General features: G+C 37.6%; 3 protein-coding genes across 4 annotated transcripts; 2 read left to right on the forward strand and 1 right to left on the reverse strand.

Moving 5' to 3' along the window:
• Positions 1–10,755: 10,755 nt before the first annotated feature.
• LOC106161343 (uncharacterized) lies at positions 10,756–17,364 on the reverse strand. Of its 2 annotated transcripts, none has more exons than XM_013538277.3 (8): positions 17,217–17,364; positions 15,756–16,146; positions 15,109–15,366; positions 14,753–14,806; positions 13,769–13,978; positions 13,009–13,242; positions 11,665–11,746; positions 10,756–11,322 (listed from the first exon to the last, which is right to left on the reverse strand). In XM_013538277.3, the coding sequence occupies exons 2-8, from the start codon at positions 16,068–16,070 to the stop codon at positions 11,246–11,248; spliced, it is 1,230 nt and encodes a 409-aa protein (XP_013393731.2). In that variant the 5' UTR covers positions 16,071–16,146; positions 17,217–17,364; the 3' UTR covers positions 10,756–11,245. The 2 variants fall into 2 exon arrangements, with proteins under 2 accessions (XP_013393731.2, XP_013393733.2); XM_013538279.3 differs by lacking the exon at positions 17,217–17,364 and adding an exon at positions 17,011–17,150.
• A 1,221-nt stretch (positions 17,365–18,585) lies between these two features.
• Positions 18,586–21,564, forward strand: LOC106161340 (uncharacterized). The gene is made up of 2 exons (XM_013538273.2): positions 18,586–19,014; positions 19,193–21,564. Exon 2 carries the CDS (start codon positions 19,242–19,244, stop codon positions 20,154–20,156), a length of 915 nt encoding a protein of 304 aa, XP_013393727.2. The 5' UTR covers positions 18,586–19,014; positions 19,193–19,241; the 3' UTR covers positions 20,157–21,564.
• Positions 21,565–24,123: 2,559 nt separating this feature from the next.
• On the forward strand, positions 24,124–26,051 carry LOC106161337 (uncharacterized). Its single transcript, XM_087018274.1, has 2 exons — positions 24,124–24,184; positions 24,369–26,051. The coding sequence occupies exon 2, from the start codon at positions 24,418–24,420 to the stop codon at positions 25,318–25,320; it is 903 nt and encodes a 300-aa protein (XP_086874400.1). The 5' UTR covers positions 24,124–24,184; positions 24,369–24,417; the 3' UTR covers positions 25,321–26,051.
• The last annotated feature ends 987 nt before the right edge of the window (positions 26,052–27,038 follow it).

Raw genomic sequence — 27,038 nt, forward strand, 5'->3', positions numbered from 1 at the left:
AACGATTCACAAATTACAATAAATAAAACGTAATTCATATTTCACTGAAAATGCGGGGAATACGAGTTGTACATCACGAATCTCTTAGAATAACGGCTTAGTTTCGCGGATGACGAAGAATAAAAAGTTGTATTCACGAGTCCCGGCAATGGGGTTTTTCATGGATCATGCTCAATAATATTAGCGTTTTACGCATCTCGGAAAATAAAAAGTGACTTTCACGGGTAACAAAAATACCCAGTGGGACCCTCATAACTGTGGACGATAATTCCGAGCACCACGTTTTCCCCTCTGGTTCTGTCTGCTCCCCAAGGAGGTGAGATCGTTTCAACATTGGTCAGATCGAAGAAGACCAAGGGTTATAAAAAGCTACTCTTTACTTTTAAATCACTTTGAATCGCACAACGGAACTTGAAATAGTCTAAATGACGTCACAGGCAGTCCAGAGCATATGGGATCCATCACTGTCCGCGTCATGTCTGGCGTCCACCAGTTTGTTTTCGATCTAATCTAGTTTCGGTCCGAGCACGTTTTGCTTTGCCTTGATAAATACGGAAATAGAAATTTTGTGAAGGGGGGAGAAGGGGCGATTTTCTGATAACAATTACCGATTCCACTCCACGTAACTTTAAATAGATCTACATGTGTATAGAATTTACCCAAAAACATGTTTTATCAAGTCATCTGATACATTATTTCATCTGTATCGTTCAAAATATATGGAGACTCATGAATAGGGTTCTAAGTAGTGCAATTTTTCCACAAGTATATTTATTTGAAAATGGTGATGCATTTTTATTTCAACGCTTTTATCTCTAGCTGAAGAGGGAAACGTCGCCGGTGCGCGACGGGTTAGAGAATATTATGAAAAAAATTTGTTACTGAGGTTGAAGATAGTTATCATTTTAATTATGCATGAAACCATTATTCTGAATTCAGAAAAACAAAGAAATACTTATTGATGAGAATATCAATACGAGACCGTCATCGATCAAGGAAGACCCCCCCCCCCCCAACCAGTACACAAGCATTCCCTTTGGTTCAAAATATATAAATTGCATGGACATCAATAAAGAGTTATGCTTTTAATGACGAGTTAGCGAAAAATGACATTTTGAGGTGTGGTTAACGGTCTTCAATATGTATCCTTTCAGACATTTTTAAAAAGATCTATAAACATAAATTACACTCGCAATTTTGGAAATGGGTTGAAATGATATCGAGAAACAGCTAATAGACTAATGTATAAAAAAAAACTCGTTTTCCGACCATGTGTACCGAACGCTCAGTAATACCGCCAGCTTAGTGTAGAGGAGAGTGTAAGGGAGAACGGTGAATACGTCGTGATTCGGAGGAATACTCTGTCAGGGTGTGGAAGTGACATATATGTGGCAATTTAGCACTGAAATGTACTGTATTCTAAGAAAAAGAGCGAGAGAGAGAACGCGCTTCACGCAAGAGCACAACTGAATAAAATTCCTCATTCAAAAATAAAATATATAACAAGTTGAAAATGTATAAAATCGCACACATTTACACATTAACAGACCCTAACCCGTCTCACCAGGAGAATAATAGACTGTGCCTACCCAGAACATCCCTCTACGTACAGTTTTACTTTCACCCTGAAGATCTGCTTCTATATGTCTGCTTGATCGTATTAATACATTTAATTACTAACAGGCCTCAAAGGAGCATCTGCCTGATCTCATCCATGTTAACTTATGATAAAGAGATTCTTACGCGAGGGCGGACTGCTTATATCGTCCGTCATACAACTGGGAATCGGAAAGAAGTGTTTTATGAATGCGATGTCTGTCATGAAATTCCCATTGTGCGGTTGCTTACAAAATTAGCTGATGAAGACAATGGCGTGACAAGATATGCAGAGTCGAATGCGTTCGATCTAGTTTAAAAAAGGGAAAGGAAAGAAAAAAAGAAAAATTGCCACAATAGACCGCCTTAATGCAACAATTCTAGGAGGTGAACGTCTTTCGACACTAAATGAAGGTTATGTTTTTTCACATTAACAACATGTTGAAATACGAATACAGAAACACAGTTTAATGATGTAAAATTCCAATTGAAATTAATCTCTGATTGTCTTTTCTTTGACCCTTTTGGTATTTACTATATAGCTATTCTCTTAAAACTTATATTCCCCCCTCGTTTCGTGAAAGTTTTGATTTCAAATTAAAAAATAAATAACCCCACCTTCATCTGTGGCATGATTTCGAATTCGTAGCTTTGACAATGTGAAACAGTGCAAGATGTTCCTTATTGCCAATGTACACCACTAAGAAAAATGATCAAAATTAAAAGTCTAAATAAAAACTTTACTTGCGGTCACGAAAAATAAATTGTCCGAACATTTACTTTTATATCGTCATGTAAAACAGTAAATAAAAACGGCTCTTTAGACTCCAAGGCCCTTTGTGTCGATGTAAGAAGTTTTTTTCCATGTTTACCCAAGGAATAGATTCATCTTTTAGAGGCCAATATTATTATACAGAAAACATAAATTTTACCGGAATGTGTGCATACGTACGTATGTGTCTTTGACAGAACAAGTGTCACATGCACGTATATATTCTTGATACGTCAATGGAACATGCTGGTGTCAATGCGGTATATCTGATAGAAATTGGCTAGAGCTAATCGGAAACAGATAACCTGTTTACTGCAAAGTACAACTCTTAATCATTTCCTTACCTGATGGCGAGTGGAATGAGTTAGCATGCATGTCATCGTGGGTTGTCATTGGCCAATAGCAAGTCTACGTGGAGTTGTGGGTGGCAACACACCTGTAAATTAACCTCCAATTGACTTCCATGTCGACTCATCTACAAGTTCCTGGTATATCTAGAACAGCGCTTTCTTTAGAACCACATATGACGGTTTTCGCAAGCACGAGTCAAGTCACTTGGAGTAGAACTGGGAGCATTACTTGGATAGAAAAAATAGCAGGAGCAACATTTGACTAATCGGAGATGCCACGTGGGGTGACTTGTACCGTAAGTGTAATACAACTTTGGTAAAACTTTAAGAAAACACTTTGATGAAACCTTCCAATCATACCGTCGGACGCTGCTCTTTTTTACTCGACAAAGGAAAGAAAATTTTCATATTTTTTCGTCAAACAACGCAAGTGATTAAGGTACCATATTGCATTTGTTGAAGAACTGCAGTTAGTGGCATTACTACGGCTCTCCTTCCGTCGTTTACCAATTCATTAGTGCAGGCAAATTGCATGCCAAGAGCTGACAACATCGATTTCCTTTCTCTTTTTCGAAGGCACTCTTGATAGGAATGGTGGTTGAAATAATAGTATTGAATTGAATACATGTCCACTAAGACATTGATAAGACTGTGTATCCTGATAGAACGATTCCATCGACTGTCGTGCAATGCGGAAGAAACCGGACTCCAATTAACTAATTTACACAATTCATCAGCACGAATGCAGTTCCGCATACACATGGTGTACAGAACCCAAAAGAAATTCCACTAAATTATAAATTGCGAAAATTCCATGTGATTATCCGCACCATATCAGAGATAAGCAGAGAAGAGATATATATATATATAGTTTACACGGGAGACTGGCCATTGAGACTCAAATACCACTGAGACACGTCTTCCTCGCGCATCTGTTATCACGTATCACAAATTCTTGACGAGGCCACGCTATGGCAATATAAATATAATCACGGTATCTCCTATTCATTTTGCGTCCTCGGAGAAACTAGATTAACTCATCCTCTTTGGAAGTCTGTCATCTCTACAACTCTCCAGCGTGAAGATTCTTGGTGATTAATTCCAGTTAATCGGTCCACCTGCTTCACGACACGGGTTTTACATTTCCCCACAGACGCTTTAAATGCATCATCTTGTAGAAAGTTGAAACTGATAAGTGTTCGTTAACCACAGAGGAGCGATTACCTTCTCGTGTAACGGTAATTGAAAAGCCCGAAGGAAGTGACTGAAGACTTCATCTTCCCTTTCTTTTTGAACTCGTTACGATGGGATTACTCACGTATGCGTTGTTATTTAGCATGGTCTTGGCACTTTTGGAGGGAGGCAAACATAACGGTAGCTTAAATAAACACATGTTCTGCATCTCAAGGTGCCAGCAAGGCATTGGGGGGAACTTATGCAACTGTTCCGGTGCACACTTTCCTGGTAAACGGACACCGTTCCAATCAGTGAACAAACCGGTGACCGAGAGACTTCGGAACGAGCAAATTGGTTCAAACCCGAGTGGTTGGCACAGAGTATCAAAAAAGTTCCAGATTTCAAGAGATTTTCAAACCTGGGTTTCCAATCTCAAATTTCCGACCAGAGAGGCGTCATTCCAAATTTATCTAAAGCCAGTTGCTTCTAGTGCTAGTTCTGAAGGTAGGGATATATTGCAAGGCTTTATGCCATCTCTTCTTAATTGGCGCAAGCGTAGTAGAAAAAGGGCAAAACTGCCATCCGGTATATGCTGTGTAAACGGAGCGGCAAACAGCCAACTAGAAATTATCTCTAAACAGATGCTTCTGGAGAACATAATCCGTACAATGAGAAACTGGAGGAGAAGAGACAGCCAGGGCGATACACGTTCACAATTAGCATCCAGATTCAATCAACGACAATTGACCATTTGATAGTGGAACTAACTTAAAATATTGGCATCATCTTTATGTAGCTCTAATTGTTATTCTACAAGCAGATTGGGACAATAATTTTGTAATTGTATAGCTACGTTTTTTGTTGTTTTATTTTTCGAAATAGAGCTTTTCGATTACACTTTCTTCAAGGGAATGACGCCTATAGAGATAACGTAATCCACCGTGGTTGAGATAAAAAAAACGTTTCCATGCTTAATAGACTTGGTCTGCGCATGTCTAGGTTAAGACGTAATAAACTCCACTTACCAAAGATGAACCCATTTCGTTGTGAATCGTCTATTATTATCAATGGTTTGCTTATTCGGTTAGACAAAAAAATATTTGGTTAACAAGCACGGCCGATTCTAGTTTTAAGGAAATCGGAATTTTTCGAACTGAAAAAATGGGTATTGGTTTTTAAAAACAATGACCAGACGAAAAAACTGCTTTGTGCTTAAAAATAGCTCACACTGTGGATATTTTATACCAAATCCAAGAAAAAGACAGATTTAGGCGCTACGCCCGTTAAGCATCAGGCATTTAAAAGACAAAAGAAAAAAAATGATATCCAACCCTGCTCACAAGAAAGTCTCCGTTTCGTTGTCAAGATTATCTATTTTGTCTGGCCTTAAGCTTATCTTTTTTCATAAGAAAAAATAAAATTAGAGATGCATACTGCAGATAGCGATTTGGCGGTAAAATCAACTAGGTATTTGGTACTGGTACACATAATTCGGATCAGTTTGATAAATAAGCGACACGTGTCTCATAAATTAATTTTGAATCAATCTTCGTGCTGTCAAATATACACTTATTTGATTTGTTTTGAATTTGGCTCTTGAGATACTTACAAAAACTAATAAACTATGCATTAAGAAAGCTTTTTTCATCAGTAAAAGTGTCAGATGTAATAAATATACAAAGGATGTTCACAATCTTTTTATAAGCTCCTGTGTAATGTATGACAGTACTTTTATACAACCAATCGTCGATCGATCATTAAATCAATCATCGGAATATCACCTGTCATTTCAAAGTTGATGATGATCGTTTCGCAGGCTGATTTTCTCTGTAATGTTTGTATACCTTGGTTTCCACTAGGGACGTATCGCCACGTTCTCTTAAATATGAAAAAATGATCATTTTCACTGCCTTTTAAAAAATAATATAAATAGGTACCAGTCGACCTCGTAGAATTGAAATTCATATTTGTTCATCTCGCCCTAAAATATGGAAGAAATCCAAAACGCACCTAGTAAGACTAGTAGCAGGGCGAAGTTTAACGTGATAAAAATGTTGGAAAAAGACCCAAGTTTTTATTAACTGTCATTAGAAGTCTATTCATATCATTGCATTATAAAAAGAATGTTGCATGTTTGTCTGAAATCCGAGCCGAGTGGAGACGAGGGCGTAAGCCGTTCCTTCCACAGGAGGCAGGGATCAATTCCCGCCACTCCTCCTCGTCCTCCAACAGCGTTTGCATCTCGTCATCGCCACTCATCTAGATCTCTTGACTCGACTTCATTGAAAATAGACGGGTTACACAAGACGCAAGTAACAATATTACAGCACGTGAACAAACCATCTAAAATCTGGAAAATTGAATTTTGCCGTTTCATGGAACTGTCACAAATATGCCAAAAAGCGTGGCCGGTGAAGCTATAATGGGCTATTTTGATTGTTTTTAACTAATGTTCAGTATAAGTTGATTCAATTAGCACTGAATATCTGAGAATAATATGAAGGCGACTGAAGGGCATCTTTGTACAAGCACAATACTTTAATCACCTTCGCCTACCTACGCTTAACGAGGAGCATTGGAGGAGCAATTAAAAAACACTTCGCCGCCTTAAGGTGCATTTTATTAGGAAGTGAACCGGTTTAACAAGGACATAAAAATAGGAGAAGTTTTTCTTCAACAATCAGGTGTCGATCTAATCATGTATTGAATGGGAAACACAACGATTTTTTTGTCCCCGGTGACCCCTGACGACGGTAATGGCAGGGCAGCAAATCTTTTGTCTCAAACTGAGTATTTTCGGAGAATCACACCCGTGATTAAAACCCTGAGACCTTTAATTTAAGATAAAATCTCCCACTTGCAGTCCTACATTAAACCCCCTTTACATGGGACGGCGTCGTTTCTGCGTCATTCGTGCCCCCATGAAACTGGCATCACTGTGATCGTAGAAAGGAGGCACAAGTATCGCTTTGGTTGCAAAACGAATGCTCAGTGATCGCGGCATCCAAAGACGTTCAAATTAACCTTATCAATCGACTAACGAATCCACTGTGCAAACGGAACCGGTTTGGCGTTTGAAACAGGGAGGATATGCATATATACCTTTCAAAACACATCTGAGTTTTGTTGTGAGAAATCTATAATATCCACCATAAATATTACGTGGGAACATGAGGTAATGTGTGTGGCAGCTCCTTAAAATTCTTTAAGCACCTTACATCGATTTAAGTGCATTTTTTCAAATGATACGTACCGGGTTTACATAACGAAAAAGAAATATCGAAAGCGCCCCAAGAACCATGCAGTTTCATAAAATATATCATAGGCTGAACTTGAGTACCAAGAACATTCAGTCTAATAAATATTCGCAAAAATAAGACGCCTGCGCAAATTGATACATAATCAGTTACATATTTTATTAGCATTTTAATTGACACAGTGTATAACATATAGCATATTACAACAAGACTAACAAATTTACCAAAAAGACTGGGAACATATTCTGCCACGAAATAATCTCGATCAAACAGAAAACCTACGTGAATCTTTACTATTAAGCAGTTCTAAACACTTAAAAATTTGCGAGGTAACGCAGTACTGGCGGTAAATACTTATTGCACGAGCATTAGGCCTACGTAAATTTATCTGAGCAAAGGAAGTTGCCGCTGGAAGAATATAGACTACATATGGTATTATGCACAAATAAATTTTTCAACTGAAAAAGCATGCGGAGAACTGAAGACCTCCATCAAGGGCGCTCAATTTTCATTCTTATAAATGAAGTAATTACTTAATGTATCACTACCAATATCTTATTTGATTCTGGTCTCCTCCAGACAATTCCTCAAAATTGCCTCAAAATCCGCCCACAAACTTATTTACTTATTTATTAATTTTGCGAAATGCTTCTAACAGAAAATCAACCGAAAACAACCTCCCTGATGAAGGTAATAACAGATACCAAGCGTGGCGTACAAGTTCAATCATTGGCATATCTCAACTGTCCAACAATAACTTGGTGTGAGCAGTGGACGTGAGAAATATGTCATATATGCTAGCCTACACTGTACTTAAAAAACGATCGTTGGGGTTATTACTTCTGCATTAAGACCAAAGCTGTCACATTTCCTCAACCAAGTTCCATCAGAAAACAACATCATATGTTACATAAAGCTTCTTACGTAGGTGAAGGACAGAGAAGGTGAGCGTCCAAACCGGAACCGGAAACGACCCAGTGTATTTTTTAGCTACATCCCCATAATACAACTATACTGATGCAGTTCTCTTAATCTACGCGAGCTTTCATTATGAATAATTCTATGCAAGATAATGTATATTTATATAACTTAAAAAGAAACAAATACAACACAGGTAATTGTAAATATTAACATGGATACTGAGTACGTGTACCAGGGGTGCTGTATATGTTTTAAAATTAAAATGTTTCCCTGAAGTCGATCTTAAAAAGAATTCCTAAAGTCAGATTAAAACTACCTATAAAACTGAAAACTACCATTAATATCATTACCTGTGCACGGTTTAGTATGCACATATATATAAGTTTCAAATTTTTAAGTTTCAAATTCCAAATATTGAACAATTTTGACATGAAGATGACCAATAACTCATGGATTTCACTCATGACAGCGAAAACTATGAAGAGATAAAAAACTAGAGGATCAGAGAGGCGATACCGCCTCCGGATATTGTACCACCAGCTGGAGTAAGCGCATTCGTTTGGACCCCCCCACCCCTCCAAAAAGGGACACCATCACCAGTCTTGTGCTTGACAAGCTCTATAAGATGCAATCAATAAGAGTTCTCAAAATATGCAAAAAAATATAACTAAAAATGGTATAATCAAGCAGATTTTCGAATTGACTTGCATTTTCCTACCCTTGATCACTCCTGTATTCTCTAGACAAAAGGCCTATTGGTTTTCCTTGAAAAGTGTTGTCAATGGTGCATATATGCTGACAAAAGAGAAAACCTAGGGGCAACAAAGGGCACATCTCTGCTAGTTTTAAAGATATGAGAGGCAAGAAAATATGCAAAGCTCAGTTCATGGTGAAAAAGTAGGTCAAAGGTCAATTTCAATATCATAGTATATGAATTTCTATTCAAGTTCAATAGCAACCATGGGTATTTCTTTGCCAATTTTAAAGATTTAAAGGCCTGAAAACATGCAAAAAGCAGTTCATCATAAAAAGTAGGTCAAAGGTCAATTTCAAGGTCACAGATTGCTAGTGTATTACTTCCTATTCAAGTTCAATAGTAACTATGGACCTATTTCTGTCAGTTTTGGAGATAAAGGAGAAAGAAAATTTGCAAAGTTCAGTTCATAGTAAAAAGATGGTCAAAGGTCTATTTTAAGGTCACAGTAAATTGCCAGTATATGACTTACTACTTAAGTTCAATAGTAACTATGGACCTATATCTGCCAGTTTTGATGATAAAACGGAAAGAAAATTTGCAAAGTTCAATTCATGATGAAAAGTAGGTCAAAGGTCAATTTCAAGGTCACACTTAGATTGCCAGTATATGACTTCCTATTCAAGTTCAATAGTAACTATGGACCTATCTCTGCCAGTTTTGGAGATAAAAGGGAATGAAAATTTGCAAAGTTCAGTTCATGGTGAAAAGTAGGTCAAAGGTCAATTTAAAGGTCACAGTAAATTGCCTCTAATGACTTTCTATTCAAATTCAATAGTAACTATGGGCGTATCTTTGCCAGTTTTGGAGATAAAAGGGAACAAAAATTTGCAAAGTTCAGTTCATGGTAAAAAGTAGGTCAAATGTCAAATTTAAAGTCACAGTAAATTGCCAGTATATGACTTCCTATTCAAGTTCAATAGTAACTATGAACCTATCTCTGCCAGTTTTGGAGATAAAAGGGAACGAAAATTTGCAAAGTTCAATTCATGATGAAAAGTAGGTCAAAGGTCAATTTTATGGTCACTGTTAAATTGCCAGTATGTGACATCCTATTCAACTTTAATAGTAACTATTGACCTATCTCTGCCAGTTTTGGAGATATAATGTTACAATTCTGAGTTACAATAATGTGCCACCACAATGTACTTTTTAATACAGCATAACATGAAAACCGTATGAAATACAAAAAAAACGGAGACCATATGCAATGTTGGGCTTTACATGCTCTACAAAATGCAAAAAAGAACGGGTCGCTAGCATTAACAGTTCCTGAATTAGAGACAGTTTTCAGTTTCGGTATCTTATGGCCGCTTCTCCCGTGAAAATGCACCGATTGACCCCAAATTCACGGAGATGAAAGAAGACCCAAAGGGTAACACTTTCCAATAATATTATTGGTTAAGTCTGTGTAGTGTCTGAATAACAGCGCAAATAATATTTTTTTTGTAAAAAATTTCATTTTTTTTGAAAACTTTGGCCCGTTTGACCTTGAAATAAAGGTCAAAGGTCAAATCCAAGGGCATATTTGAAATCTACACATATGACTTTTGGAAAGCCGTCTGTAGAAATTTTTCCCATAATTCCTTCCGTAGGGTAGATAATTGGCATTGAATTTTCAGAAATTTTGACAAGGGTGCATTTCAACGAGCGTCACGCCCAGGTTAATGCACCGACTGAGACAAAAAAACCTGGGGGTTCAAGTTGAGGTTATATGTGACCTAAATCCAAGAGATGGGGACAGGGGTCCTTGCGGTCTAGGAGGAGAAGCGGTAACGGTGACTTGTATCCGGCGCCAGTACGCGGAGCCGGCGGAGCTTACGGAGCCGGCGGAGCCAACGGAGCCAACGGAGCCGGCGGAGCCGGACGAGACGGGTCGGGACTAAAACCATGAGTACCGCCAGCGTACACGCTGGTGGTACTAATTAGACATATATGAATAGAGTATACTAGTATAGTGGGATACATGTACCTTGGTGATAGAGAGGAAAAATTCTGAATTTTTTTTGGATTTTTCTTTTTTTTTTGGTCATTTTTCTTCCTCTGCATTCTGGGCCTCTCAGGGTGTAGACACGTCACATGTGCGCGTTTCTTGCCTTGGAATGTAGCAGTTCAGCATTCACAGCATTCTTAACAGTAGAGCTGTATACAGGTAATAAGAGGTGGAGAACAATGCTTGGGGGCAGCTCTTGACGGCACACAATACATTCAATACACACAAGCAGGATATGTGTACCACCTGTTGTACTCAGATAGATATTGATTGAAGAATAAGTAAGCCACATCTGATGGTTTTGGAGAAATGAAAAGTTACATTTTGTGAATTTTCAGCACAAATTTCTCTTTAAAATCTCTAGGAGAGGGGCAAGTGCGCTACCATTGCCCATCCCCAGTTGGTGTACTGGTTAAACATTAAATGCTACTCTTTGGCAGAGGTGAGGCTGTCAACTTCATCCATGTCTTCCTCCAGGTCATAATCATCTGGAACAGTGCGACCTGAAAATGGTAAATGTAATATTAATTGCAGCTGTTGTACAACAGAAAATATCAATATGTCAGTAACAATATTGGTAGCATCTGTAGAATGACATAATGACATATTATAACTCATTGGTCAGGTAAACTGGTGCCTGATTGCAATACCAGCAATACTCAGGCTGTACTAATAGAAATGAACTTCAGTGCTGACCACTCACTCCTGATAATGATATGATATGAAGAGAGAATTGCTGTATTCTTACTTGTCTCTTATTTTCCACTATCATAATAAAGGAAATTGGGATAACAGATTTTTACTGACTTTACTGACAAGCTTATTTTTTTAAAGATTCTTTATACCTGGACAATATGCATGTCCCTCCAGTGCAGCCTGCCTCCGATTGTTCATGCTCTGAACGGCTTCCCCTTCATACATCTCCAACTATAACAAAAATAAAGGTTGTAGTTTTAATCCTAAATAAACAAAACCAGTCAGCTTTAGAATATGTACCCAATCCTTGTGAATCCTCCCTGAGGAGTATTATGTATACAACGTGCCCAAGCTACTTAAATTAGGGACCGTTCACATGGAAAGTCTATTTTCTAAAAATCTATTTTTTATTCGGGGTATCTTGTGATCACTCCGAGCGCAGCCGAGAATTAATTACAGCTTTGGAAGTAACTGGCTCGGGCTGCCAGTAATTACGCCGCGGGGTATTCAGGGCACAGACCGTGATCACAAGATACCGCAAATAGAAAATAGATTTTTAGAAAATAGACTTGTCATGTGAACGGGGCTTTAGTATACCATGAAATATTTCTTCACAGCTACTTATGTTGATGTAATGGGAGTGACAGTCCTAGAAACTGAAGTCCCATGTGACATTTGGTAAGCACCAGTACAGGTTATGGACAGCCAGTAGTGTCAGGGTTTGTACAGTTACATGGGGCAAATGTGACCTGTACAAAGTAAATAGAAGCACACTACAATTTTAAACAGACTATCATTCCTGCTGCACAGATGGTCTTTTGCCAATATTTTCAGCTCTACATGCTGAGTACTAAAACCAGGAGACAGCAAGCACCATTGTTATAATGAGAGGAAACAAACACTAGACCTCCAATACAGGGGTCAAGTAAGCCCTTAATTAGACAAAACAGAGAGAGAGAGAGGGAGAGAGAGAGAGTGCAATGCCATGAGCGTCCTTGTTGTTTAGAGAGCATTCTTTGTCAAACTATTAAAAACTGACAACCAAAGTTTTAAAAAAAATGTCAACAGAACAACCAAATGAAAAAAAAATAATGATAAAATAAAAAAAATAACATGCACACACACACACACACTCACGCACACAGAGGGCAGACCTCTGCCAAGGACTGCACACTGATCAATTGTGGTAGTTGAGAGCACACACATTCACTGCACAACAGGTCAAGGTGATTGAAGTATTTCTTAGTACCAGGTGGGTGATCCAAATCATAAATCACCAACAAAATCTTATCACATTTATGTCAGCCCATTTCTGAGCTATCCTGAAAAATTTCAAGAAAAATCCCTCAATAATTTTTTGAGTTAGGCTGGTGACAAACAAACAGAAGTGAATATAGAACCTCCTTGGCAAAGGTAAAAATGGAGTGCATTTTAGATAACTCAGATGTTTAAAAAAACATAGAAAATTTTTTTCCAGAACGCAGAACTCTTACCTGTCTCCGTAGAAGTTGAAGCTCTGTTTCTAAGTCAAAAATCTTTCCCTGAGCCCTCTCTCGGTCTCTTCTCTCGGCTTCAAAATCTTCAGTACAGAGCAAGATCTGTTGTTTGAGAGCCTCCACAACATCTTTGTCTCCACCTTGGCGTTCACGTAACTGTGCCTCCAACTGGCGTATCCTCTGTTCCTTCTGCTCACAAAGTTGCTTGAATTTTCTCAGGTCATCTTCTAGCTATAAATGCATATAGTAAATATATTCAAAAACATGAATAGATTGTTAAATAAGTTGATTATAAATTACCTTATTAGGAATGCTTTTGGGATTTTTTTTTTTTTGCCAGCTGTTTAAGTATAATAAGGTCTGTAAATGTTTTTAAAAAATGCATTTTCCCTTTATGTGATCAATCTACCAGTAGGTATAGTGCTTAATCAAATGAAAGAACAGTTTAAATATGTCTATAAGTTTTTTTTAATTCCCTCTATTACCTTTCAAATCTCAATTGATAGTGTTGGTAATATAGATACATGTATTTGTATATTATTTTCTGCATCACTATTCCAGATATATAGAAACATTTAAAATTTCTTTTCTTTCACTAAACAGACATAAACAAGAGCATAAACTGTGTACACTGAAGAAGGGAACTTGCTACAAGAATAACCAATCTTCTTCATCTTCTTCCAATCATCAATAAAGAAAAGAAAAAAATTCTACTCCTATTGTACTCATTCAGTTGTATGACTAAAAGTTACTCAACCTGTATTTTCTCTTCTTCAATGGCAGTCACTTTATCTTTGGAAGCCAACAAAATCTTGTCAATCTCTCTTTGGGCTGCTTCATCCAGGTTTGTGCTTGACTTGGCTTGTTGCAGTTTTTCCTTTAGGTCTTCTAGTTGCTCCATCAAGGTGGCCACATAGTGGTCTCTCTGGCTGTCATATACCTGCCACTTCATGTTAGCCTCAAAAACCTGGAGGAAGGAATCGCCCAACTTTAAACCCCCTTTGCACCGGTAGGCGAGCCTTCTGCAACCTTGAGCAACTGCTCTTAGCTTAATAAAAAGTTTGCTCCAATATCGCCGCAAGCTTAAAAATTTCATGCTGTTAATTTGCAGTCACGATGCAGCAAATTTGCTGCAAATTTTGCAAGAAAAAATTACAGTTTTCAGCAATATTGCAGCACATTTGTAGAAGGCCTGATATTTTGCTAAGGGCTTGAAACTGGTTAGGTTGCTATTTGAGGCTCACAGGAAGAAGCATTTTGCAACACCAAACTTAAAAGGCTTTTTTTTTTCAAACCAGCATTATATATATATATATATGTATGCTTCATCTATAGTGGAGTTTTCATACATGTAGAGTCATATTGACAGTCAAATAGTCTCGGTCTCCCTATTATGTGAAGATAAACTTAAATGGATGGAGCCCCTGTACACATCATAAGTCAAGTTCCTACCCTCATATCACTACTGGGGTATGTATCATTATCCCACGGCTGGCACTTCGAACAATAACTTAAATAATTGCACCTGCATTTTGCTAACACAATTGCCTGTATTTTAAAGTGCTTCTGTGCATGCTGAGAGAAATACAAATGCAATCACCCTATTTTTTAAAATGCCAGCCGTGGTATAAGTCATTTACTACTTGTTAGCCACTACATGCCATATAAAAGAGTAAATTATGCTCTAGCTTGTATGTTGCATACTGTAAAAAACTTGCGTTTTAACTAATACTTATCTTACCTTGTGCAACTGACTCTTAAGCTTCATATTTTCTACTTTCAGCTTCTCTAGTTCCTACAATAAAGCAACTGCATTCTTAATACATGTAAAACAATGAAATAATTACCAAATTATGGTAACTGAAAAAGAGGGGAAAGGTTGAAAAACTGCATAAAGTAACTCTGTGGTACAGGTATTGGAAAAGCAAATTTACGATCTTTCTAACATTGTTTTCAAGTTAACAAGATCACACAGTTTCAGAAATGGACTTATCAAACTTTCCATTTTCTACAATTTTTTGAATTTGCTATATTACAAACAGCCATTTTTCCGGATTCAAAATGTTAAAAATCAGCTGCAGGATTTTCAAAACTTACATCAAGGTGTTCGCTGGCATCTTCTTGTGAAATCTGCATTGCTTCCAAATGCTTTGCCACACAATCTTTACATTCCTTACATTTCTTTTTTAGGCTCCGGCGAAGTTCCTTCTTTTCAGGGGTAGTGCTTCGCCTCCGGTGCTTAGGACAACACTCTTTCTTCAATTTGCTAACTTTCTCCCGAACTGTTACAAATTTTTCATCATCACATCCTGCCACTGCTTGTGTTATTTCTTCGTCAACAATATCCTGTTTTTTCTGAAACATGTTTAATAGTTTCAGTAACAGTAAAGTCATGGAAAATCAAGATAATTATTTCCTTGAATCAAGATAAAATTTGCCATTTTTACACAAGTCAACCATGCTTCATATACTGGTATCAAAATGCTAGTATTTTGCTTCTATAGCAGTTAAACTGCATTGTGTGCACTGCTATTATTATCATTAACAATATCATTATTATAAATATTATTATTATTATTATTATTATTATTATTATTATTTTATGCTCAGAAAATAAATAAAACTTCATGCCCATGAAGAGTGAACTTTAATGAGAACTCCCATCTCTCTTGGGGCAATAAAGTCAAATTCTTTACAAAAAGCTAATCCATCTTAATTTGAATTAATTATGATACAAACTGTACCAATGCATCTGTAAGGGACATCAAGCTCTCCGATCTCTCTATACTGGGATGTTGCACCCCCTTTCTTCCTGTCATAAAATGATCTTGTACGCTGATAGAACGATGCACCTCGCCACCAGGACCTTCTTGGTTAAACTCGCCCTCTGTCTTCATTTTCTTGTTTACATTACCACTGGAAGAGGATCCAATGATTTCGAAGGAAGGCGATGTTGCGACCCCAGAAGAGAAGACTTCACTTTCTGGTTCTGAGCTCAAGGACGGGAGGTCAAACTCGGGACTGGCGGAGGAATGGTGGGGCGGTTCTGAGTGGGCCATGTGGAGGTGTATTCAATCTCGAATCAATACAACAACATGCAAGTCAAGGTCATTTTGATGATCGGATGATGATTACCTGAAAATAAAGGATTTCTGAGTATATATTTATCATAAGTGTTTGGATAGTCTTAACTGATAATGTAAGCTGAAGCCCCATTATTTAATGAGAAAAGTAATCATTCACTGAAGGCTGTTAATAGATGTTCTTTTAAAAAAATTGGACTGAACTTAAAGGTTGTTAATATATGTTCTTTTAAAAAAATTTGGAATGAAATTACATTTCAGATAAAGCATTTAATCAGTAACATACAAAAATATGACAAGTAGTAAGTTTAGCAGGACACATGTGTAAGATGAATGCTGCATGCATTTACACCAAACTGTACCAATTCCATAAATAAGGACCCATTCAGATTCACACGTTATGCCAGATGGATTGGTCCTACTCTGTGGGAATGGAATTGGCCTGATCAGGACGCAATTTGTTAATTACCCCCCCCCCCCCCTTCGCTGCTACAGGAGGCCTGTCAGGCGATCAAGCAGATTCCACTGATTGCAGTTAAGCGAGAATCCCCCACAGATTTGGGCCGACCCAGCTAGTACCATATGTGAATCTGAATACAGTCTTATATAAGTGCAGTACACAGTATACTGACCCTATCTGACCCCATTATAATAGATTATCAATTGATATAACATTGGACAGGGACAGGATACCAAAATCAGTTATGTCAGTACCTAATAAGCTTTTTCTAATGAATAATTCCTCTGATTTATTCAACTCTTACATCAACACCCCCCCCCCCCCAACCTAACTCGTCCCATATGTCTGCTACATGTACATGCATGTGCATACACCCTGTGCAGTATATCAATGGGAGAGATATTTACAACCACCGCCGTAATTCAGTAAGATTTAATCTGAAAATACTAAACTCACCAAAGCGCAGTAAGGAACAAGAAATATTCCCACTCCCAAGTCACTGATTATGAGTGTGTGGGTGTCTGTCATGCTCATCCCTCCCTTCAAAAACAGGACCGACCCCGTGACCTTAGACTTGAAGTTCAAAATCTAGTGCACGTACACCATGAACAATTACATGAGCTTAATGCATGCTGCTGAATGAAAAAGGGAGAAAGTGTTACCTTGTTTGGAGAAAACAGTGAACTACGCCGGCAATACTGCGCCTTTAGAAGCCGTGTTTTCAGTTTCGCACTGGCTTGTCAATGTTTTAAACGCGACCCGGAAGTGTTTCGATCATTTCATATGTCACGTGGTATTGGTTTCGCAACTGTCACATTAAAGATTCGCCACATGTGACGGGTTTTTCCTCATTTGCTGGAGGGTGTGGGTCTGATTATACATGATTTACCAGTACTCAATAAAATCAGCATTCAAATCACTTTCAAAAGGAACTGAACATTATATATCTACGCCATCAGGTGCTTTTATTTGAGAGGTTTTTAGAAATTAGAAATATGAATTTAGAAATAGGCCTATAGGCTACAATTAATACATGTAGCCTGTTAGGCCCCCTATGCATACTATGCATACAGTATATACTGGTAGTTCTCTGGATATGTAGATATAGATAATGTGACTTTGGGAAATATATTTACGTTTAAGAACCTTAATTTAAACTGAATGAAATTTTTCTAGCTCATATTTTGGTTTAGTATGTCTGTCTGTCTGTCAGCAAAATAAGGCGAAAAGTGAAGAGCGAGTTTCAATGAAACTTTCAGAAACTGTTGGGAGGGGACCAATTTAAGTGTTTAAGAAATATTATTAAAGGTTTTGGTGATGACCCATTATGAAATGACGAAGTTCATTAAATCATAATAAAGTTTTTGTCTGTTGCCAACATTTACATGCAAATTAATATGGAACAATACGCCATGCGTGTGTGTGAGCCTGGGGGGAGGGGGGGGGGGTCGGCTTTGCATCCGCGGATCCGCCCCTTCAGTATTTCACCGTTTTAGAACATGCACTGTGTTTTTACTGTCCTAACATACACTATATGTTTTAACTAGCTTTCATCTAATTAGGTAATACTATAGAAACGATATATATTTGCATATTAGTTCCGAATTTAGCATGAAAATGTTTTTATTGGTAAATCCTTAGAATGCAATTTAAAACCTATTTTATGTGGCTTTAAAGATTAAATCATTATTGTCTGTACTTGGACTCGCCATTATCATCCATTAGACCGACTGATGTTGTATCGTCGGCAAACTTCATTAAAATGTATTCTCTACACTAGCAACACAATCGAATGGCCTGTGAATAGGGAATGCATCATTTTCACCTAATAAAAAAACTAAAACTAGAAAAAAACTAGAAAAAAACTAGTTGACGAGCTCAACCTACTTGTTATATACCGAGTATTATAGAGCACAGACAGGTGCTTACGTAAACCTTACTGCATTTTTTTATTTACATTACGCTTAAGCCAGTGACCTGAATTTTTAGTATTACACTGGTGTTCTCATTGTTCGTTCCAAAACAGTCTATTTCATACAGGGACCATTCCCATACTCCCATCGTACTAACAGGATCGATCTATATTTAGATGTCTGGCAAGTCTACTGAAGCTGCTAAACGATAGTTAATTACTACCTAACAGCTTCAGTAGGCGTTTAAGCTGAATGCAATTCAGTGAGAAAGCCCTCGGGGATGAGTCGATCCTGCTAGACCGATCTAGGTATGGGAACAGGGTCATAGAGTAGGTCAAATGCGAAATACATTTGTGGCGTTTTTTTTTTTTAAACAGGTTGCATTTCTTTGGCATTCAGCATAGTTATATGTTATTTTAATACTATTTGAACAGGTGATTTATTGACTTATCTAAGCCCGCTGTCAAAGAGAAAATTCTGCTGACATACAGTAGACGTTTTTGAATCACAGAAGCCAGCCAACTCCCTTCAACTCGAGCACATTACGGTGGGTGATTGAGTCTTACATTCGTCCTATAGAACCTTTCATAATTTACACAATGGTATATATGACATCCAGAGTGTAACTTGAATGATAACATGTCAAGACTGTGCATGATGAAATATTGCTTCACTCTTCATATCAAGCGGGGGATATTTTTTTAAATGACGTGTATTTATTTCAGGTGATAATCTACAGCTACTGAGTGCTGAGCTTCCTCTTTCTCTACAAAGATGTCCACAGTCTCAGCTAGCCTGGTGTCGAGGAGTGAAGCTGTAGACTTCGTAGAACGCGTTCTTGGACTAGATGACACGGAAAAAAGACTCGCAAAAGACAAACTTGTGTTTCTGAACAACATTATTTATGAATACCATTGTAAAGTTCCATTTCACAATGTGGATCTCTTAGCACTATCAGTTGCTGAAAGAAGGATACCAACTACAAATGAATTGAAAAAGCGAGGTTTATCTGGTAGAGGCGGCCTTTGCTATCAAATGAATGGATTTCTTTACTTTGTTCTGAGAGCCTTAGGATATGAGGTGACGTTAGCCAGGGGAACAGTGTATGTCCCAGGAGACCACGTGCTTATCATAGCACGCGCTGTTGTGACGCCAGAAGACATGTACCTTATCGAAGCAGGCTGCGGACATCCCACACTGCAAGCAATCCCTTTAGATTTCAAAGAAGAATCTTCTGTATATACTTTCTCTTTTTGCACTATTAAGTTTGTGCGAAAAGAACATGGAATAGCGAGATTGCACAAAGTCTATCGGGGGAGTCCATTATTCCCTTTGCCCCCAAAAGACGAAAGCACCTCATGGTTTTCATTTTACCACTTTAACACGGACCCTTCTATTCTGGAAGATTTTGCGATTCCTATGGAAGCTCCTTACACCAACCCCGAGTCCATCTTTCTGCGATCTATTCGAATAATCTGCTTCCCGATGGGAAAATTACTCGGCATAAAGGACAACGCCATAGTGGACGACCAGAACGGCCAGATATGTTCCACTGAGCTGCGAGATTCGGACGCCATAATGAAAACAGTGTGTCGTCTGTTTCCAGTCCTCTCAAGTCCCAGAGAAATTGTAGAGTTGGCTGTTAAGATGTGGGAAAATATAGTTGTTGATAAGGGACCAACTTCTTGAATATCATCAGTGGGGTTGATCATATTAAAATTATTTGTTATCAGAGCGCATTACAGTGAAAAGCAGTAAAAAACAATTAATTATAGCACATGTGACTGAGACCTGTTATTATACTCGAGATATTATACATACTGTTATAACTATTTTTATATACTTTGTATCTTGGAAAGAGGAAAGAAAGGTTTACAGATGCCGCCACAAGCCAATAGCCAGGTACATGTGTCCGTTGTGTCCTGCTCTGGCGCCGCCATTGCAGTCCAATGCCGCTTTCACAACCAATATCTGTCAAGCGGGTCTGCGGGTCAAATGTGGCTGACCTACTTGAAAGCTTGCCGCATAATCTCCTAGCTAACAGAGACTGAATAGAATCCCTGCAGGTATTATGTGGCAAGATTTCAAGTGGATTGGCCATATCTGATCCGCAGATCTGTTGGTCTTCAAAATTACCAGGAAATTTATTTGAAAATGAATAACGTTATCGGGCTTCCTAACTTTCAGCTTGATAAGGTTGTTCATTTGAACTTACGAGTAACGGTACGTCATTAAAGATGCATACCCCCTTACAGCTTTTAGTAGGCCTGACAGACGCTTAATGCCCCTATTTCACACAGACCACGAATCCCACGAATGGCCATGAATTGACAAATTTCAGGATTCGTGGTTGAATCGTAATCAGTTTGTGAAGTTCTTAACAGATTCGTATATATTCGTAGTCAGTTCTTGCACTTCTTGACCAACAGGAATTAGTGGCAAAAATTTTGAGCTGTTCAAAATTTTGGCCACGAACTCCCGATTCCAAAAAATCGTAGTGAATTTCTGGACAATATTCGTGCGATTCCAGCCGAATCCCACGAATATTCGTAACACTATCGCACCCGTATCGTAACTGAATCGTAGAGAGTGTGAAATTAGACCAGAAAATTGGCAAAATCTCACGAATCCTCACGAATCCTGAAATTTGTCAATTCCTAGCGATTCATGGAATTCGTGGTCTGTGTGAAATAGGGGCATAAGCCAGCTAAGCTGACAGTAATCTAGTGAGACTCACCACAGGGATGGATCGATCTAAAATCAGTGGGAATGGGGTCTAAGACAATTATCAAAAGGCATTGTATAATTTTACCTGAAAATGATGTTTGAAACTAGCATTCTATGCTATATGTCAATGGGGAAGAAAAGTAGGTCACGAAAGTAGGTTCACATTTTGACCACAAATCTAAAGAAAGGATCAGTCTAAAGCTCTTTTACGGTTGATTGAGTGATCTATTCAGTTTATCCCTTCGCATGTCCAATTTATTTGAGTCGTATAAAAAACCAGTAGAGGTATTTTATATGTGTTAATGGGAATCCACGCTCCAACGATGCTCTGTTCGTATGTACAACGCAAATAAATAAATTGTAAAAAGTGTCCCTTCGACAGCCCCCGTTCCTCGGTACAGTGCATAGTACCAAACATGTATTACCAAGAAGGTTATGCATTACTGATATAACCAATAATCTACAAACTGGTAGCTTATAGCTATATTACTAAATGCACGAATTGCGACAGAGAAGCATTGCGACAGAGAAGTGCAAACTACGTGAACTTCCAAGATGGTAATCAGCTGGATGAAAACGAAACTAAAGAGAATGCAAACTTTGATGTAAATGTTGCAATGACTATGATACAGATGCACATGCAGATGCACAAAATTTATTTGTCTGTTAGCAACATTTATATGCAAATTAGCATGGAGGGCTTTTGATAAAGTTTTCCGGATATTTCTGAAATCAATTAATTAATAGCGGACTTTGAGCAAATTGATTATTTAATTAATAAACGCTCACAGTAATGAAAATTCAGTTAATTTATTAGTAACTTTCATATATGATAATGAGAACTGAACTGTATTGGGAATTTAAAGATCTGCACTCTCTGAGTACTTTTAATGTGCAAGAAAGCACAGTATTTCATCGTTTTATAACATGCACTGTGTTTTTACTGTCCAAATGCCTGGCTTTTATCTAATCTGGTAACGATTAAAAGTAAAACATCTAAATTAGCTTCCCTCTACCATGGCCGCAGTTATTATTGTGGACATATTTTGCTGAATCGAATTGAAAGAGAGCCAAAAGGTTGTCTATTTATCTATAGACATATCTGTGAATATCTGTGGGTATAAATTAGCATGCAAATGTTTTATTACAACCATTTTAATACAGCTACATGTAGCCTATACAGTTCTCCAGGTTTCTCTTTCAGCTGAGTCACAATATATGCAAATGTGCATACATGTATGACGACTTTTAAATAAATGTTTAAAATAGTACAAGCGCTACTAGGGCGTGTGCATTTATTTAAATATTCACATCATACCAAAGTAAATCATAATGTTTTCCTTTTTTTGTGATTTTAATGCTTTCTGTTAGAGGTAAACCCGACGTTACCGTGCGAAGGCATTTCACACCGCATTGTAGTCCATAATGTCAGTGGCTGAGCGATCATTCAGTGACGTCACTGCCCAAATATAAATTCCCAATGTTAGGGTTACATAAGGGTATGGGTGTTTATTGATTTTAAGTCCCCAGAGAGGGTAGTTTCCCTTTAACTAGTTGAGGAAGGTATAAATAAATATTAAATAGGTCGCGAAACTTTGGGAGCCTGGAATGATCCATATTAAATCAGTCAAATAACCTATCCCCCGATACTTCTTAACGTTAACGTTTAATTTTAACAGATAGAAAAAACCGAAAAGGATCATATAAAGATATGCTTAGCTTTTTTCTCTATCTTTATTTATTTATTTATTTATTTATTTATTTATTTATTTATTTATTGAAATTGTAAAATTTGGGCAGGTCCTGTTTAAACGAATGACAGTAGTATTGCAAATAAAAAGCATCGATGTTCCAAACAGACAATAGTTATAAAAAGTATCAGTGTTCTCTCTTTTTGTTATGGAAGTTTTATTTTGATGTCATTTTCTTAAAAGTTAATATCATTATAAGAGTTGCTTCATATATGCTGGTGGTTCTAGCAATATGAATAAGATACAGATTTATTAATTAGTCACTGAACAAACGAAATATACAATGTCGGGAATAAAACTCCCTGTAATAGTGTCGTTGCGTTAAAAAACATTCAAGGTTGTAAGATTAAAATAAGACGTTGTATTAAAAAGGGATGCAGCTGAATAATAAAAGCTACATAAAAATCATCTACTACCCTTAGAAACTAAAATCCTTAAGTTGCTTGGTAAAAAAATTAAAAAGATTTCGAGCTGGATGCAAAATGCAACACATGATAGGCACTGGAGATGTACCGGTATAGATTCAATAGGAGCGAGACCTGTCCCAATCACACTTGCCGCCTTAAATAATTTTTCTCGGATGTTGTTTTCCTCTACAGTTGCAGTCCCATACCCTGCAATCAACGCATAAGTTAAAAAAAACGTATTATAACACCTGTGAGGCTTAGTTAAAATACACACCCCTGCTGCTTGAGTGAACTTTATGCACCGCATTTTTATGGATAAATTATGTTTAGACTCGTGACCTGGATTGTTCGCATTACACTGGTGTAATCACTGTCCGTTACAAAGGAGTCTATTTTATATAGGGACCATTCCCATACGCCTATCGTACTAACAGAATCGATTTATATCTGAGGGGGTGTTGGATGTCTAGCTGGCACGCTTACTAAAGCTGCTAAACGGTACTTGATTATTCCCTAACAACTGCAGTAGGCGTACTAGATATCAGAGCCGATTAAGCTGAATGCAATTTAGCGAGAAACCCATCGGGGATGGGTCGATACTTCTAGATCGATCCAGTTATGGGAACGGGGTCAAACGCGAAATAAATTTGTGGCGTTCTTGTTTAACCGGTTTGGTATTCAGCATAGTTATATGTTATTTTAATGCTATTTGACCAGGTGATTTATTGTCTTATGTAAGCCCGCTGTCAAGGAGGTGAAATTCAGCTCACCTACAGTAGACGTTTTTGAATCACAGAAGCCAACCAACTCCCTTCAACTCGAGCACATTAAGGTGGGTGATTGAGTCTTAGCCTACATTCTTCCTATAGATCCTTTCATGTTTTAGACAATGGTATATGACATCCAGAGTGTAACTTAAATCATAGCATGTCAAAACTTTGCATGATAAAATAATCGACTCTTCTTCAGCTGGATATATATTTAAAAAAATGACAACCTGTGTGTATATATTTCAGGTGATAATCTATAGCTAGTCACTGGTGAGCCTCCTCTATCTCTACAAAGATGTCCACAGTCTCAGCTAGCCTGGTGTCGAGGAGTGAAGCTGTAGACTTCGTAGAACGTGTTCTTGGACTGGATGACATAGACAAAAGACTCAAAACAGACAAACTTGCTTTTCTCAACAACATAATTTATGAATACCACTGTAAAGTTCCATTTCACAATGTGGATCTCTTAGCCCTACCAGTTGCTGAAAGAAGGATACCAACTACAAATGAATTGAAAGAGCGAGGTTTATCTGGTAGAGGCGGTCTTTGCTACCAAACGAATGGTTTTCTTTATTTTGTGTTGCAAGCCTTAGGATATGAGGTGACGTTAGCCAGGGGCACAGTGTATCTCCCAGGAGACCACCTGCTTATCATAGCACATGGTGTTGTGACGTCAGAAGACATGTATCTTGTCGAAGCAGGCGCCGGATACCCTACACTGCAAGCGATCCCTTTAGATTTCAAAGAAGAATCATCTATTTATACTTTCTCTGTTTGTACCATTAAGTTTGTGCGAAAAGAAAGTGGAATAGCGAGGTTGCACAAAGTCTATCGGGGGAGTCCATTATTCCCTTTGCCCCCCAAAGACGTAGGTACCTCATGGTTTTCATTTTACCACTTTGACACGGCCCCTTTTTGTCTAGAAGATATTGCCGTCACTGTGAATGTACCGTACAGCAATCCCGAGTACATCTTTCATCGGTCTTTTCGAGTAGTATGTTTCCCGATGGGAAAATTACTCGGCATAAAGGACAACGCCATAGTGGACGACCAGAACGGCCAGATATGTTCCACTGAGCTGCGAGATTCGGACGCCATAACGAAAACCGTGTGTCGTCTGTTTCCAGTCCTCTCACGTCCCAGAGAAATTGTAGAGATGGCTGTTATGATGTGGGAAAATGTAGTTGTTGATAAGTGACCAACTCATGAAGAGGTATATATTTTTAGGTTTTATTAAACTTATTGTCCATCAAGGTATATATGAAAGGCAACTTCCGGTTTGCTGATTTTAAAATCCTAGAAACGGTGGTTAACTCAATTATTCTGGAGTTTGTGCTTGCGTGACCTCCATAGATGGCTACACTCTGTCATAATCTCTTAAGAGAATATTACAGAAAACCAAACTTTTTAGAAAAAAAGGGGACTAACTTTCAATGTGGGAATGGATTCATTAATCATTGAAAAGTGTGGAAAAATTGTTCTTTAGCCCAGAAAAATTCATTTTTTGGCCAAAATCAACAGTTGTTATCCCTTTAAAAATCTTACACTAATGTAAATATAGGTTTTTTATGCTCTTGTTTGTTGTGAAATCTGATCATATTAGAAGCTTCTCAGAATACATTACAGTAAATAGCAGGGGAAAAACAAGTATACTATTAATTATAGTGCATGGTATCTGACCAATCAGAGGCCTATTATTTTACTATCTAGTTACATGTATCCTGTAACTGTGACGAAACCTTTATATGCCCAATGCCATACCAGTTTATACCTAAACCTCTATGAAGAAAGATATAAGAACACGTTTTATTGAGCTGGATTAGTAGTTGTTTTTGAAGATACCGCGCCTGTATATAACAGTGATAATTCAGTCCTGACGAGTTTGCCCTTACTTCTTTTGAGTGGTATATTTCAAATATATCTATCAATATGAACAACGTTTCATTGTCTGTGTCATTCTTTGACTTGCATCGTCAATTTGCAAATAAATGAAAATGTCCTGCATGCAGGAATATTGATCATATTATAATTATTTGCTTATCAGAGCACATTACAGTAATAGCAATAAAAACGTTAATTATAGCGCATACTACAGTGACTGAGATCCGTTTTATAATAGAGATATTATAGTTTATGCATACTGTTATAACTTACATATATAGCTTACTGGTACATATATTCGTGATAATACCGTACAGGAAAAAACAACAATATTAAAGTCCCTAAATATTTCATTATCATTATTTTAACGTTTGTTTTAATTGACAAGAGTAGTCCACCTCCTGAAATTTATTTTAAACAATATCAGTAAATTGCACACCTCTTCAAAATGTGTTAAAAATAAATTTTCGTTACAATGATTGAAAAACAATTAAATTGTACCTCATCTACACTATAAAAAATATGCACTACGAATAGTATGGGAATAATATAATTGTGAAAGATTCAACTTTCTGTTTTCTATCAATATCAAATTTTGTCTTTACATTGTTACTAATAATTTGAAATACATTTGTTCAATTAATATAATATCTTTTTATTACCTCCGCCAAGGAGGTTATGTTTTCACCCCTGTCTGTTTGTTTGTCATTAACATAACTCAAACAGTTATGGACCGATTTTGATGAAATTTCTAGGGTAGGTGGGAAATGGGTTAACTTAGAAGTGATTAGTTTTTGGTTGTGATCCTGATCAATAATCAATCAATAATATTCAAAAATCGCTGCCTTGGCGGAGGTCTGCGCTCCCGGAGTGCTTTTCTAGTTCTGCTGACATATAAAACTTCTCTACATCTTTATGATCAAGGTTAACACGTTCCTTGGATGGAAGCAGTGTGTTATTAATAAATCTATGACTATACATGCAGGCCCGTAGCCAGGGGGGGTTCGGGGGGTTCGAAAGAACCGCCCCTTTTGC

The sequence above is a fragment of the Lingula anatina genome, chromosome 7 (genome assembly GCF_051362555.1).
Source record: "Lingula anatina isolate TDL-2025a chromosome 7, LinAna3.0, whole genome shotgun sequence".
NCBI lineage: Eukaryota > Metazoa > Brachiopoda > Lingulata > Lingulida > Lingulidae > Lingula > Lingula anatina.

Bases quoted from the DNA above. Each gene is read 5' to 3' on its own strand.
- LOC106161343 (XM_013538277.3), bottom strand. From the start codon at position 16,070: ATGGCCCACTCAGAACCGCCCCACCATTCCTCCGCCAGTCCCGAGTTT. The intron at 13,243-13,768 runs GTTGAGTAACTT...ATGCATTTATAG, and splicing joins TTGAAGAAGAGAAAATACAG to CTAGAAGATGACCTGAGAAA. The intron at 11,323-11,664 runs GTATAAAGAATC...TACCATTTTCAG, and splicing joins GGGACATGCATATTGTCCAG to GTCGCACTGTTCCAGATGAT.
- LOC106161340 (XM_013538273.2), top strand. From the start codon at position 19,242: ATGTCCACAGTCTCAGCTAGCCTGGTGTCGAGGAGTGAAGCTGTAGAC.
- LOC106161337 (XM_087018274.1), top strand. From the start codon at position 24,418: ATGTCCACAGTCTCAGCTAGCCTGGTGTCGAGGAGTGAAGCTGTAGAC.